Source organism: Cryptomeria japonica, chromosome 7, assembly GCF_030272615.1.
Source record: "Cryptomeria japonica chromosome 7, Sugi_1.0, whole genome shotgun sequence".
Taxonomy (NCBI): Eukaryota; Viridiplantae; Streptophyta; class Pinopsida; order Cupressales; family Cupressaceae; genus Cryptomeria; species Cryptomeria japonica.
This window is the reverse complement of record NC_081411.1, coordinates 413917049-413933584: the sequence shown is the minus strand read 5'-3', so window position 1 is coordinate 413933584 and position 16536 is coordinate 413917049. Positions and strand designations below refer to the sequence as shown.

At 41.4% G+C, this 16536-nt stretch overlaps 1 protein-coding gene across 1 annotated transcript in view; it reads left to right on the top strand.

The window, feature by feature from the left end:
- The window catches only part of LOC131033405 (AT-hook motif nuclear-localized protein 10), a 117469-nt gene extending 111011 nt beyond the window's left edge, over positions 1 to 6458 (top strand). Inside the window, exon 6 of the mRNA XM_057964641.2 lies at positions 5981 to 6458. Within this exon, the coding sequence (XP_057820624.2) occupies positions 5981 to 6042 (62 nt within the window). The 3' untranslated portion in view covers positions 6043 to 6458. The remainder of the gene's footprint in view (positions 1 to 5980) is intronic.
- Positions 6459 to 16536: the final 10078 nt, after the last annotated feature.

Sequence of the window (16536 nt, the reverse complement as noted above, 5' to 3'; positions counted from 1 at the left end):
GAATACCCAAAATTTGGTGAATTCTCCTTTGCTATGTGTTGTGACGTTTTCACACATCGCCCCATTGCAAATGGGGACCCCTGTTTTTTTGCTTTTTAGGGTTTGTTTTCTAGGTCTTTTAGGGTTTTGTTAGTTAGCCTTTGCATTTTGAGTGCTGTCGGGGAGATCAATAGGATAGCAAGTCCGGCTTGAGTGATGTCCTGATCCTGAAATTTGGCTAAGTCTGAAAGTCCTGATCCTGAAATTTGACTAAGTCTGGAAACTGAAAAACCTCAAAAAACTAGATTTTGCAATATAACTCCTGGAGGTCTGAAACCACTCTCAAACATCCTGAAAGTATATATGGAATATAACTTAAAGTATAAGTTTCTTATACTTAAATGTTATATTCCATAAAAATTATCCTGATAGAGTTCAAAAAGTCAAATTTCGCTCCTGTCCTTCATTGAGGATCCAGAGCGAATTTCACTCCTGTCCCTCTCCCAAGGACCAAGGCAAAGCGCTCCTGTCCCTCACCAAGGGTCCAGGGCGAAAAGGCTTATTTGAATCATTCCTGACCTTGTTTGGTCAAATTGAAACATCAAAGACACAATGAAGGACGAAATGAGCATGATAGAGCATCCAGACTTGACAATGAAATGACGAAGTTTTTTGCCTAGAAGGTCAAATTCGCTCCTGTCCCTCACTGAAGGACCAGAGCGCTTTTCTTTATATGCACAATTTTAGACCTTTTTTGGACATTAACTTTTATTCATAGCATGAAGTAAGGTGAAATCTTCCCTAGCAAAGGAAATTTAAGATGGAAATTGTAGTGATTTGGCCTTGAGGACAAAAATCGCTCCTGTCCCTCACTGAAGGACCGGAGCTTGAATTCCGAATTTGCATTATCCTCGCAAGATTTAAGTGATTTCGCGATTTGAAGAGGTCAAAAGAAGTATGTTTTGCCCGTTGAATATAACTTGAATAGGCCACAAAGGAGAGAATCAACCCAAGTTGCACTAGGCGCTCCTGTCCCTCTCCAAGGGACCAGAGCGATTTTCTCACAAGACAAACTTCGGGCAAAGGCAAAGCAAGTTTTATGTTTGAAATGAATGAAAAGGGGCGTGATTGGTACAATGAAGATAATTTCGAAGGCTAGCAAAACACAAGTAAGCTCATAGTTGCAAAATCGCTCCTGTCCCTCTCCAAGGGACCAGAGCGAAATCTTCAAAATGCCTAAGTGCCTAACATTTTGAAATGCTATTTCTTGTTGCCAGGACTCAAGATGAAGTGGGGAGTGATGTTCTACGTCTAGAAAGTAATTCGAGGTTGATATGATCAAGAGTTTGTGCAATAAACCAAAAGTCGCTCCTGTCCCTCACCAAGGGACCAGGGCGAAAATGCCTTAAGGCAAGCTCCTTCCAAAGATCACATGAATTGAACTTAAAGTTCCAGATAAAATGCCATTTTGAACGTCAAGGATGAGGTTTTGAACGTAAAAAATGAAGGATGGAGAACAAAAATGCAGGAGCGCTCCTGTCCCTCTCCAAGGGACCAGAGCGAAGTTATCAAAATTCATTATTTTTTGCCTTATTTTAGCAAATCGCACTAGATGCCAAGTTCGCCAAAAAACTTCGAAATATTTTTAAAAATTCTAATTAAATTGGCATAGCACTTAAATTCTAATGAAAATCGCATAGCACTTAATAATTAATTTTGAGCCTTGGAAAATCGTTTTTTTTTATTAATTGAGGCATTTCGAAATTAATTATTATTAATTTAAAATTTAAAAGAAGAGCGCTTGAGGTATCATTTTTTATTGCTTAATTAAGTCGGCCTCTTCCTTTTTAGTTTTTTTTTTTTTTTGGCCTATTTTCATCAAGTCGGCCTATGGGGAGGTGAAATGGTGAGCGCTCTATATATTTGGGGTGTGTTTTTCATTATTCAAATCATCCACTCATTGTTTCAAGTGCGATTTGGAGAAGCAAGGAAGGAGGTGCGAAATCTAGCTTTTGTGGAGTGAATTTCTACCAAGTGTGGAGACTAAGGAAGGCGAAATTCATCTTGAAGGCTATTAGAGAGGCGTATTTCTTGCTAGATTGGAGGATAAATTCCAGATGTTTTGAAGGTGTTGAAGGCTAAAGGTGGTGGAGTTGATGCTTGTGAAGACTAAAGGGGGCGCATTTTGCTAAAGGGAGTCTTGATCTACATTTTGCCTAGCGAATTCTCCTATTTTTGCATCATTTTTTAGAATTAATTCCCAAGTGAAGGTATGGCGTAATCACCTTGGCACCATTTTTGAAGATTTAAATTTTGCTTTGAAAATCCTAAATTAGGAAATGATAACTCAAGATTTATCATGAAGTTTCCTAATTAAAATCTTGAATCTTCCTTTTAAAGTTTAATTTTTAGATTTCAAGATATATTACTAATTTTGAAATGTTGTGTAGGTACCAAGATGGCGACTCCAAAGCCCGGAGGATCTACAAGTCGGCAGGTTCTCATCAAGGACAATCAAGCAAGGACAAGGGTGACCTCCTCCAGCCTAGCATCGACAAGGACGGCCTTCTTTGGACTAACGTCATCAAGGGCGACTTCTCCAATCCAGTATTCCAAGGCGAGGTACATCAATCATCCTGCACATCAAGGACACAAGAAGTTAGAACAAGGGTTCGTTGAAGAAGCAGATAGTTCCAGATGAATTAATTAAAGCTAGCTTCTCAACAACATCAAGTAATATTTACCAAGTTACAAGTGTCAGACGAGGTGGCATCCTAGTCATCACTTCTCCAGTCAATGTGGTCCACCTCAGCATTTCCAGATTCAATGTACCTAACTCATGGAAAGTGGCACAAACTCCGATGTACCTACCCCAGCTATCCATTGGTGGAATTTTCTAGAGAGGACATGTGTCCAAGCAATACAATTTTATCATTGGTCAAGCATTAAATGTTATGTAATGGTTGTAACAAACCCTAATTAGGGTTTTCATTATTGAATCTTGGCCATTGATCTCGAATTGATCTAAGCCATCGAATTGTATTGAGGGCACTATATAAGCCCTGGCATTTCATTTTGTAAAAGGCAAGAGTTAGAATATAGTTGGAAGCAGTTAGAAGACAGATAGAGAGTAGTTAGAAGGTGATTAGCTAGTTGATAGAATAGCAATTAGAGTAGAGTAGAGAGAGAAGGCAAAGATTGTTGCCAAGATGTTGTTGTAAAAGACTTGTAACTTCATTGAAGAAATGGTGAAATTTATGGGTCGATTCGACAATTTGCATGGTCTTTATACTTCTCATATTTGATTTCATGTTATTAGATGAGTGGAAGAAATGTGCTTGATTGATGGTGAAATTCGTATATCCATACTACTAGCAGTTTGTTGATTGCAAACTTGCCTTGCGTAGTCAACTGGAATCGTTCAGCTTAAGCCTAACTTCAATTATCGCTTCCTCATTGATATGCATCAGCGTGATGGTGTCTATGCCTGCAGTGATGATTTGAACATCATAAAGCTTTCCTTCGAAGATCGCACTAACCTTGTGGAGATGGTCCTGCGATGTCAAAACAAGACTTAGTTAGAATTTCATCGAAGATCAATCATTGCTCCTACACTCTTAGTATTAGAATTAGATCCTCTCCTCGCCCTCGTCTTTTTTCCTTTTTTTAAATCAAAGCTAGTAAGATCCTGTGTTCCAGCAATATTCAAAGCAGATCAGACATTCAATCATCGAATGTAAGTCCCCTTGTGATTCCAGCAAATCACATCATACCACAAAGAGCTTATCCACACGTAGAGACCCTACATCGAAGAACCTTGGAGTCATCCTGATTGATCCTTTTTCGCGACATCTTCAGCAATCAGAGGCTTTATTCAAGAGAGGATAAGGTACCCTTGGGTATTTTATTCTGTGTTTGATTGTGTACAAAATACACGTCAACACTATGCTTAGCAGAATCTTCACCATTCAATGTGCAAGGGTTGAGAATGCTATTAGGTGCGTCATAGGAAACCATATCCTTGATGCTTTCCCCCACCTGCTTTATCCTACCAAAATGGCAAGCATCTTCCCAATTCTATGGAGCTTACTCAATCCTATGCCCTTGTGGTTGAATTTGTAGTCAACTATGTGGATGAAAGGCTCTTTACATGGAACACATTCAATGTTGCAATCAGGGAATATGACCTACATTTTGGAAAAGCTTTGGTTGGCGAGCTTTTTAGGAGGGAAGAACTTATGAAAAACTCAGTCTATCTTTGTGTCTATTCGGCTTTGCAGAGGTCTCTGTTTGCCAAGGATGAGACGGACCTCAATGTGGCTTTATTTGCCTACAAATTGGAATTGGGGACCCGTTTCTGTGAGAAGGTATTGGACAAATACTAGGCTATGTATTTGCTATCTACACATCAGAAGCACACCCCTGTTTGCTCTCACAATCTCCTCTACGGGGTGCAGGAAAATGGCGAAGCTCCAGGCAATGGCAAATTTCAAGGTGAAGATGCAGAAGATTAGGCTTCAAATGGTGAAGTTGCAGACGAGCCTGCTGCCAACTTGGGTGTCAACATGGAAATTGTGGATTGAATTGTAATGGGTATTTCCTTTTTTCTATTTCTTACTGAAACAAAGTTATCATGCAAATTTCGTGGAACTTGTTTTGGGATGTTGCTGGTTTTTTTATCGAAGCCAACAAAGGTGAACGTCTATTCTTCTGCTGCTAGGCATAAAAATTTCGCAGTTCATACAGTTCCACCCTTTTGCTTTTCTATAGTGCTGTCATATAATTATGTAAACAATTTTGTTCAAACGTGCGAAAGGGATCAAACCTTGGCTTATAGTTAGACACATAATAGCATAGATGATGGCAGGTTTCTTTGTCGACCAGCTTGTAGCTACATTATAGTTTCTGTTAGCATGATAAAAATGACATATCATATTGTACACTTACTTCATACTGTGATACGTAAGAACTGTTTGAAGGAAGAGTCATTCCCCTTAAGCAGTATTCAAAAATCAATATTGTCAAGTTTCTAGCTACAATTTTGTCTACATGTAGCCGAAGTTGTAACACACTTTTGATATTACATATGTATCCTAATTCTCAGAAAGTAATACAATTACAGGCTTAAGGCCTCTTACCTGAAAAACAAAAATGCTGAGGAGAGTCAAGGACATGAAGGAAATTAGATTCTTCATGATTTGCCATGATTTTCATGCATGTATGGCTGTGAAATCCAAATAATATGGTAACAACTCATCTGGAATGACTTAAATGGTTTCTTCTAAGTGAAGCCAGATATTGAAGGATTAAGGATGAGTGAAATCAGACTTAGATATCTTAGTAATTCTGTATACGGGGACTTTAACATCTTATCTTAACAGCTAATTCCATAGCACCAAGTCGTTACTCTTCTAGACAAAAAATATGGCCCATTTCATTCCTTTCAATATGGTTTTATATGGTAACTCATATTCTATATATAATTGCAAGTCATACCAAGACCATGCTCTTGTGAATTGTGACAACTTATTGAACTGATTCCATTAGAAATGGTTGTCCAAGGAAGGTATCTGTTTTCACCAATCATCTTGAAAACTTAGATTTTTATATCATGCATCTCTCAAAAAACCATGTCATGTAGCATGCTAACACCTTTACACTGCCTTTGAAATGGTAGTAATACCAGAAGATAAATGAAGGGAAGTAAAAACCATTGAACATTAAACAGCTTTGTAAAAAAATTGATTTTCAGTTGGAATATTAAACAGCTTTAGACTTTGGTCATGCACAAGGCATTTGAAACAATGAAATCAGGGTTTGAAGGCCTTCGTATTGTTTCTTATGCAAAACTTTCATTTTTTTAAAGAAGTAGAGGCAAGAGAATTGTCCATATTAACCTTTTGTATATCAAGCATTGAAAGAATGAATATGCAATACAGCCTAGCCAGATATTAAACTTTCTTTGTATAGATGTATTACTAACTTATTTTTTCCCATGCAGGAAGAGGAAAATCCATGGACCAGGTTGATGGAACTCAATCTATCCAAAGAGATGAAGAATGAAGACCAGAATTTTACATTTGAATACTAGCATTCTTGAGATAATGTTTCATACACATGATCTTGTGGTGTGGTTGTTAACACAACAAGAATAGAGTCTCTTATCACAGAGAAGTTTTTGTCACTTTCCGATTTATTGACATTTTCCATTTTGTGCAATTTATACTAGTTTTGTTACCTGTTTTCAATTCATGGGAATCATCTCCTTCCCATTTGAGAAGTGTTGCATTAGATTCAGATTTCCAGCAGTGATGCCCTGATATTATATACTCCTTTGTGCAATTTAGCTTGTGTAGATTTTGGCTAGATACACGAGATTATTTATTGTAATTCAGTTCTAGGCATATGTCAAGAATAAATGTTGAAGATCTAATTCTCCTGAAAAACCTTCTTATGCAGCAATATATGTCTTTTTGTCATGGGTACCTGTTATTTTAAATTTTGCTACTCATCCCTGTGCTGTGCCTGATCATTTGATATCTCAAACTTGTCGTGCATACAGTTGGATGACAGGCACCGAACAACATAAAGCTGGCATTATTAACATGAGTTGGATTTATTGAAGGTAGATAAGCGTGATGGTTATATTGAAAATTGTTAATTATGATGCTCTTGGTCCCATAGACTGATAGTCTCGTGGATGTCATCGAAACTCATTCATTCATTGATTCATTTTGCATGTATTTGATTCTTAAATTGTGTTAAATTGCATGCATCAATCGACGTTTCTTGAGGCTGCTCCATCTGTCCTTAATGCAATGGTGGAACTCAACTATTTCATTCACTTTGTCAAGGTTTGGGTTAGGGGAACAAGCTTGGTGATTGATGTTAGGGTTTAACTATATGCGTGAAAAGACTTACACGAGTTCCTTGTATGGATTATATACCCTAGAAATCTTAGACCCTAAACCCTTAATATTATAAAATTATTCACTCCAATTTGATCATCATGGAATAACTGTAAGGTTCATTCTTTGCTTAAAAAATATATTAAATATATTTATTAAGCCGAGAGGCTTCCTACAATGGCAGCAAAAGTATTGGTTTAAATTTTAATTTTTGAATAAATTTGATATGCATACGAATACTTGAAAAGCTGAGGTGGCAGTTATGTTTTTCCAAATGACAATCTATATAGATAAAATTTGACATAACTAGTTGGGTATTTGTGGTAATTGTCAGAAGATTATGAAATTCATCGGTTATTGGACTGTCAAAGGAGTGTCAAAGGAGTGGACGTCTTAAAAAGAAAATACTGAAATAATTGGGACTGCGTTGAAAGGTTAGTGGGATAGTGGGGTCGGACCTTTAAAAGCAGAAGGCAGGAAGGATGTTGGTACAGGCTGTGGAATTTGGTGTTACACCTGCCAGCTGCATTTGCTTAAAAGTTTCTAAAGCCTTTTCAACAAATCAATCCGGTGCATATCCTGAAAGGGAAGAAAGAGGCCCCGTCGAGGCGCTGGAAGGGTGGGCATGATGAAGAAAGTGCTGGCTGCACATCCACCAACTTCAGTTGTTTGAGAGTTTCTAAAGCCTTATCAACAAATCCACTTGTGCTAATCTTGCAATCATTGCAGCCCGTGAGACCACTGAGAGGGCAATTGCATAGTAGAATTACAGATGAGAAAAACAGCGAGGGAATGATTCTCCTTCATTAATAAATTTCTTCTGCCTCTATTCAGGCATCTTCTTCCAAGAATGATTCACGATGAGAGACCCTTAATGAAGGGTGACTTTACTCAGTATAGATAATGTTTGGATTCACATTCATTTCGTTGCATCTGCAGAGTCTTAGGGTTTGAGGTTTAGCGATTTGGATACTTTTTAGCCTCTCTGGCTGGTTTTTGTTTTTTCATTCTGTCTGGAATCCAGCAATGTGGTTTGATATTTCTATGATAAATGCTGTCAGAAATCTTGAGTCATTGACAAGTTCATATGAAAATAAATGGTTTTTTTGCAGAAAGGGAATGGCTTTACACTTTTCGTGTTAGATGTTACTGGGGTATTAATTTCTGCTCTTCAGTCAACTAAAAATATTTTTGAAGGAGTGAATAGTCTCTTTGTAAGTTTATTTTGTAATCATTTTGCTTCTTTTGTAACATCTTTCTTACGGTAGGCTCCTGCACGCTCTTACAAACTCAGAGGACTCCAATCCAATTCACTAAATAAATGAATGTTAGTTCACTGCTTGGAACCTCAATGGTTCAAAAAAAAAATCTTTGTGAATCATATACTGAATATTCAACCAACATGTGGCACATATATTATTTTTGAAAACTGGTAAAAAGCCTGAAATGGAGCTACAATGTTCTATCCACAAAGCCATTGATGGCCTTAAGAAAAAGATGAGAAGAAATGTTTATCATATAACCTTTTACCCGTGCTGTTATGTTTATCATATAACCTTTTACCCGTGCTGTTAAGGATTTCATGGATTCTGAATAGTTTAACATTATTATTTCCCCTTTTTTTTTTGAAGTCATGGAGGAACTCTTCTTTAAAATCATCTCAGAGCAATGGGGACAAGTGAATAGAACAAATAATTAATAATATAATAATTTAATAATAGATTTGAACAATGAATTGTATAACCCAAATAATGATACAATCATTTAATAATATTTAATAATTTCCAAAACATATCATTACAAAGAACTTTGAAAACAAGAACAGTGGTAAAGTTAAACCCTTGCAAAAACAACAACCCTGCTCTGCAAGTTTTCAAATTTCAAACCCCTATCGTTCATGGTGGACTCTGCTGGTGGGGATCTTCCCCCACCGCCTACAGACCCCGTTTTGGACTGCGATGTTGACATTGTTTGTCACATCCTCTCTTGGTCCCATGATGGATCCTCCCTCCAGTTCGGCTGTGATTCAGCTTGACAGTTCTTCGGAGAGCTCTCTGGTCACACTCGTGGTTTTTGATCCTATACCTGACGTGCTGGTTGTTCATGATAAACAAAATATCTCGGAACCTCCTACTGTTAACACGAATCTCAAAGGCTAGAAAAACGTGTTGGTCGGTAACATTGAGTGTGGACCCCAACATCATCCTCGTCTACTTGCAAATTGAGGAGGGAACGTCTTCAGAGCTCCCTGACGTTGTTTTGGACCACATTTTGCAAAACATGGCTAATACTCTGTTGGGAAAATTTTTCTCCCTACGCCCCACGGTGGAGATGGTTAGAAAATGGGTAAAAGACAAATGGAAACTAAAAGGGAGTGTTTCTGTTAGCGCCATCCTTGGAGCCCTCTTCCTCTTCAAATTCACTGTTGAGGAGGATGTCGCTCTTGTCCTTTCTGGCTGCTGGTCCTATGATCGAAACAATCTTTCCCTTTGTCGTTGGAAGGTTGGTTTTGACCTAGCGGTTGACTTACAAAAAACTGCTCCGGTTTGGGTTCGACTCTTGGGGCTCCCCTTGAATATTGGGATGAGTCCATCTTTAAATGGACTAGGAATTCCTTTGGTCATTTTGTTGGTGGTGATGAAATTACCAGAACCAAATCGCACTTGGTCTATGCTCGTTTATGTGTTCAAGCTAGTGTGAGCATGAATCTCCCCAACTTTATAACCCTCAAATCCAGGCTTGGTAGCTAGACTCAAGCCCTTGTTTATGAAAATGCCACCCTTTTCTGCCAATAATGCTGCAAAACTGGGCATATTATTTCTCAATGTAAAGCTCCGGCTCCCTTGCCTCTTAAGCTTAAGGGCCCAACCCTGGTTGAAAGCCTTGTGCCAAATGTTCCTCCTATTCATCAAGACCTGATTATGGGGCATGTTGTGGCTCCTACTCCTGGCTCGGACCTGCCTCCCCCTGCAGTCGAGGTCCCGGTTATGGAAGAATACCCCTTTGTTGAGAGTATTATCAACCTTCTCAAATCTCCTGCAAAGTATGTGGATGAAGCCTCTAAATCGGCCCTGAAGGAACAATGCATCTCCCCAATGACCAGCTTGGTTTCACTGGTTGATCGACTGGAAGATGGCGAGATTGCGAGGGGACCCATTCTTGCCCCGGAGACGGCTCGCTGCTCGATGGTGTTATCTCATCCCACTCTGAATCAGGGTATCCTCTCCCCTAGTGCTCCTAGTGCATCATCCAGTGGTTGCATGACTCCTGTTGACAAGGGATGGATTACTCAAAGACGCAAAACCAGGAACGCAAAGCTTGATGTGGGGACGAACCTTAAAGCGGACCGGCCATCGCAGAGACTATCGAGACAAAAAGAAGCAACAAGGGATATTGCCAATGGCAGGCAACGGACCTTGGAGACGTCCATAAAAGGTAAGAAATGAAGGTCCTCTCATGGAACATGAGGGGCCTCAACAGCCCCCAAAAGCAATATGCTCTTAAGAAGTGTATTTTTGAAAATAAAATTATGGTCCTTCTACTCCAAGAAGTTAAGATGTCTATCTCTTCCTTTTCCCTTGTTGTTGGGAAAATTTGGCCCGTGCTAAGTTTGTTATCAGTGATGCTACTGGAGCCTTCGGTGGCTTGGTTACCATGTGGGACCCCTCCCATTTTTTTGGTAGTCTTCTCTCCTCCTCGACCAATCTTTTGGTCTTTGAACTCTCTTCCCCGATGGACTCCTGCATTCTCGTTAATGTTTATGCCCCCAATGTCAGATTGAGTAGACTGAATCTCTGGAACGACATAACTGCTCTAATACAAAATAATGCCAATGCCCACTGGTTGATTGCGGGTGATTTCAACTCTCCTATGATCCCCTCTGAGAAGTTGGGGGGCCTCCCAGAGTACTCTGACAGTATGATTGATCTTGTCGACTTCATTGGAAGGAATGGGCTAATGGATGTGGAACTAACGGGGCAAGTATTCACTTGGTCCAATCTTAGGAAGGGAAAGGATCTTATTCAAGTTAGACTTGACAGATTTCTCATCTTGGGCAATTGGGGAATCGGTCCCTCCTTGAAGTTCATTGCCCTCCCCAGAATAGTCTCTGACCACAACCCCCTGCTCTTTTGGAATACCACAAATGCTGCAAGGAAAAATCATCCGTTTTCAGTATGAAATTATGTGGAACTCTCATCCGGAGTTCAAGGATTGCATTAAAAGATGATGAAGCACTTGCATCCCTGGCACGCCTATGTTCTGAATTGCCCAGAAGCTTGATTTGGTCAAAAGGAACGTCTGGAGTTGGAATAAAAATACCTTCGGGGATATCTTCAGGCAAAAAAAGGAGCTCAATAGTAAACTGACTGTTATCCAAGAGTGCATTGATCAAGGTGACTCCGTTGAAGCTACCCATATGGAGGAGGTTGCTCTTCGCAGAAAATGGAAGGAAAACTCCCACAAAGAAGAACTCTACTGGAAACAGAAATTCGGGGTTGAATGGCTCAAAGAGGGTGCCAAGAATATGACTTTCTTTCACAGATCTGCTATTATCCACAGGCGTAGAAACCACATCTCCTCCCTCTTGGATGATAACAATGAAGAGGATAGTTTGAGCAGACTGACTACTAACTATTGTGCCACTTTGTTTAGGGAAGATGGTGACTCTAGGGCCCCTGCTGGGGAGGATCTTCTCAACTGCCTCCCACCACCCCTCTCGATGGAAGATAACAACCTCATTTTGGCCCATATTTCTGAGGAGAAAGTCAAGTCCGTTGTTTTTGCTATGGGTTCCTTCAAAGCCCCAGGTCTTGATGGCTTCCCCCCGACTTTTTTCCAAGTTTTCTAGGATTTGGTGGGCCCTGATGTTGTTCTGGCCACTAGGGATTTTTTCAAATCTGGAAGGCTTCTCAACAAGCTCAATTACACCTTCATTTCCTTGTCCCTAAAATTCAGGAGGCGTCAAGTCTCAAGGACTTCCGTCCTATTAGTCTCTGCAACATTATTTATAAAATCTTCAGCAAAGTTCTTATTAATAGGCTCAAACCTTTCTTGGATCCTTTGATTAGCCCTTCCCAGAAAGGTTTTGTCTTGGGTAGACAAATTCTTGATGCGGTCATCTCTACTCATGAGATTATTCACTCCATGGACAAGTGTCATCAGCCAGGGATGGTGCTCAGGCTTGACATCTCCAAGGCTTATGATAGAGTCAACTGGAACTTCCATTTCAAAGTTCTCAAAGCTATGGGTTTTGGAGATAAACTCATCAAACTTATTGGGGAATGCATATCTACGCTCACCTACTTTGTGCTCCTCAACAGGAGCCCCTTGGAGAAGTTCAGGGCCTCCTGAGGTCTGCGACAAGGGGATCCTCTCTCCCCTTACCTTTTCATCATTCTTGCCGAAGTGTTGGCTTCTAACTTGAACTCCATGGTTCACAGGGGAGCTCTCTTGGGCATCAAACCTGCCTCTATGATGCCTCTTAATGTTCTGCAACAGTTCATCGACGACACTATTATTTTTGGTATCTCCTCTATGTAGGAAGCTAAGGCTTGGAAATCCTTTCTCAACTCCTATGCTCTGGCTTCTGGCCAACACATTAACTATGAGAAGAGCAACATTTACTTCTTTCACACTCATGTCCAACTCCAAGATAAAGTTTGCAGAATCCTTGGTTGTCAAAGGGCCTCCCTCTCTGGCACCTACCTTGGCCTCCCTTTGACTGTCAATGGTCTCTAATTCCTTCAGGATCTCTATCCTCGAAAGAATGCAGAAGAAGCGGGCTGGTTGGAAAGGTAGATTCCTCAATAGTGCTGGGAAATTGCAGTTGCTCTCCTCCTCCCTTTAGGGGATCCTTGTGTACTTCCTCTCCCTTTTAAAGATTTTTGCGGCTATGGCTGCTAAGATGGAGAATATCCAAAAGAATTTCCTTTGGACGAGAATGGAAGAAAAGAAGAGGCTTGCCTTGGTGGGCCGGGATAGAGTTTGTCTTCTGAAGGCCATGGGCGGGTTGGAAACCCGCAAGATCTCAAATAAGGTCCTTATGACCAAAATTGCCTAGAAGCTTTTGAATAAGGATACAGATTGGAGCAGGATCATCAAGGCCAAATACCTAGGTAATGGGGACTTTTCCTCTGTTCTGAAAGAGGAGGGCCTTCCCAGGGGTTAAAAAATTTGGAACAACATCTTGAGCTACAAGGACCCTTTATCCCATGGTTTAAGGTGGCTTATTGGAAATTGAAGGAATATTCTCTTATGGGAAGACTGCTGGTTGGGAGAGAAACCCCTTGCTTCTTCCCCCTCCCTTAAAAGGCTCCAGGATGCTGCCAAAAGCTTCTTTGGAGAAAGGGTCAGTGATTATTTCAGTAACTGCACTTGGAGGGCCTTGTATGATTGTTGTATTGATCATCCCTTCCTCCTCCCTGCTACTTGAGATCTCTAGAAGCTTTTGGCTAGTACATTCCTCCCCCTTTTTCCTAGGGAAGATAGATTCATTTGGAAGCGGGACCCTTCTGGAGATTTCTCTAACAAAACTGCCTACACCAGCTTGCTAAGAGAACCTGTTTGCACCTCTATCTGGAAAGAGGTCTGGAATCCCCAACTCATCCCCAAGGTTAATTTCTTTTGGTGGACTTCTCTCCTCAACAAAATTTTGACCCAAGACAATTTGGTCAAGCGGGGATTCCAATTCCCTAATAGATGCATCCTATGCAAAAATGATGAGGAAAGTCATGCTCATCTCTTCCTCCATTGTGCCTTTACTCGGGAGCTCTGGGGGATGGTCTACAACAAGCTCAATATATGTTGGATTATGAATGACAATTTGTTAAATTTGTCCCAAGAGTTTCGGGGCCCCTCTTCCAACCCCCTTATCCAACAAATGTGGAAGCAAATCCCCCCTCATGTGAGCTGGTGTATCTGGAAGGAAATGAATGACAAGATATTCAGAGACAAAGAGGCCTTGGTGGAAACTGTGTTTGCTCGATTCCTTAAGTTGATTCTTGAGAATATCTCTGTTTCTAAAATCCGGATGGTGTCCAAGCCCCCCTCTACCTGGGATTGGGAAATTGCTAGATTTTGGAACATCCCCCCCTCGCTCTCTCTTGTTGACTGCTCTAAGAGACTCCTAAGGCAAAGCATGGTCTGGTCCCCTCTGGCAATACATTTCAAACTCAATTTTGATGGGGTTGCTAGGGGGGTTTGGTTGCTGGTGGAGGGGTTTGGTTGCTAGTGGAGGGGTTATTAGATCCCATTTGGGGGCCCTTGTTGCTGCTTATGCAGGTAACCTGAATGGGCATTCCTCTAATCAGGATGAAGCTATGGCCTTAGCCTAGGGAATTCGTCTTGCCCTCACCATGGGAATCAGGGTTATGGACATTGAGGGTGACTCCAAGCTCATTGTTGATGTTGTCAAAGAGTGGAATAAGCATAATTGGACCATTGAGGGAACCATCAGAGACACCCCGAGGCTCATCTCCGGGCTTGGCTTGTTTAAAATCATGCATGTCTTTAGGGAAGGCAACAGAGTGGCGGATTCCCTAGCGGCCATTGGCCTAAATCTCTTAGGCTTGAGATGTTGGAGGAGCCATAATTCCCTCCTAGACCATGTTAACTTCCTTCTCCAGGAAGAGAAATCCAAAATTCTTACTAATGATTGAGTTGCTGCCAAGTGTTTTCCTTACTCTCCTCTCTTCCCTTGGGGTAGTCTGGAGGTGTTTGTTTCATAATTCAAATTATGAGAATATCCCTTTGATCTTTGCTGATATGGTGGTGACTCATTCAGCCATGCTGGCAGTGATGGACGTGCTGCTTTGTTGGCAATTCCTTTGAGCTTATAGCATCATGATGAGGTACAATTGGATTGGTAACGTGTTGGTTGCCGCCGGTATTTGCAGCTCTTCATGCCTCGTAACCAAAAAATCATTTCTAAAAGTGATTTCAATTTTTCCCATGCGCCCAACTTCATGTCTCATTTATTGACGTCAGGCTCGTACACTTCCCATTATCTTTTCTCGGCTTGCTTCTTGAAGGGTCTCTACAACTTTCCCTGCAATTTTTTTTTCATGACTAAAGAAGCTCTGTTGGCGGAGGATGTGGGGGGCGATAGAGTTAGATACGAATTGGATAATCTGGATGATTTAAAAAATGACCCCCTAGTCTGGAATTTGTACGTTGAAGGAGGGGTTGCCAATTTTTTGGAATGTCTGCAGGGCCACGATGAGCAGCTCTCGGCTGCTTTTGCCTCCTCCTGGTCTCGGAGGCATGTCTCGGTGGGCGGCATTTCCTTTGATGTCTCTAAGAAGACTATTGCCCAGGCTACGAAGCTGACCCTCGATGGCCGATGCTGGAAGCGTACCATCCATGTTGCCAATAGTGAAGGTTTGAAACAATTCTTTTGCAACCGCGAGGAACCTATCAAACTCCAAGGTGGGTTTGCTCGAGAGGAGCTCAAACACTCGTGGAACATGATCTGCCTTATGATCATGAAGTACTTCACTCTCGAGGGAAGGCACAAGGTATTCTAATACTATCATTTGCCCCTTCTGAATCATTTCCACAATAATGATTTACTTTGTCTGCCCTTTTATTTACTGCATTCTATTGAAAGTTCTGTTAAAGACACCATGGATCCCAAGCATGGGGATAAGCCGCCCTACCTCCTTCACCAAGGCCTCATTTATAGGTTGTACAAATTCCATGAGGCCCTTTTCCCCCTGGAACCTCTTGCTCTCTCAGCCCCCCATGCCTACTCCTCAACAGCTTGCCGCCTTGTCTATGGCCTTCCCCAGATTTTTCCAGTATCCTCATGAAGGCTTTGCTACGACCACTATGTCTCTGCTTGCTTATGCCTCTGTTGTTTCCTTATCTGCGGTCTCCCCCAGTTTGACTATGTCAGCCTCTCCCAGCGCTTCCCACTCCCTATCCAAGGGCAAAGGCAAAACCCCTGTTAAATGTAAACGTATTGTCTTTGATGACAATTCATCCTCTAAGGATGCTGAGAATGACAATCCTTCCCCTGATTCTGAGGGTAAAAGGAGATCCTCTAGATTGGCTTCCAAAATCCGTAAAAAGAAGATCCCTGTGATCGAAAATATTGACTCGGAGGAGGACCCCATTGGGGACAAGGAGGGAGAGGAGCCTACTACTACTATGGGGGCCTGTGATGGGGATGTTGTGGATGTGGATATGACTAGGGACCCCATGGTTCCGACCACTGTTGGTGCCGTTGACACGAGCAATTCTGAGATGCAAACCCAAGACTTTGTTGATGTTAAGGATACGACCCCTATGAACATGGGCACTGAGGGTGTCATGGGTGAGGAAATTTCTGATAACAAAGCCCTGGACTCTGATAACTTGGACCCAGATTTAAAGATGGCGGAACAGGTGATGTACTCTCTCCCCTTGATGGGCCTGAGTAATGATATTGATGGTCCCCTGCTGAAGATGTGCCCAAGGAGATGGATAAGAATACGGATGACATGGATGCTGTGAACCCCCAGGGTGTCCCTACTCTACAACAAATGGAAAAGCTGTGCACGGATGTGTTGGGCGTCACGCAAAGGATTGAGAACCTGGGCCCTATGCTTGAATTGCAGGCTATCATGGATGATGTCAATCGGCTTAATAGCAAGATGGAAGCCTAGGA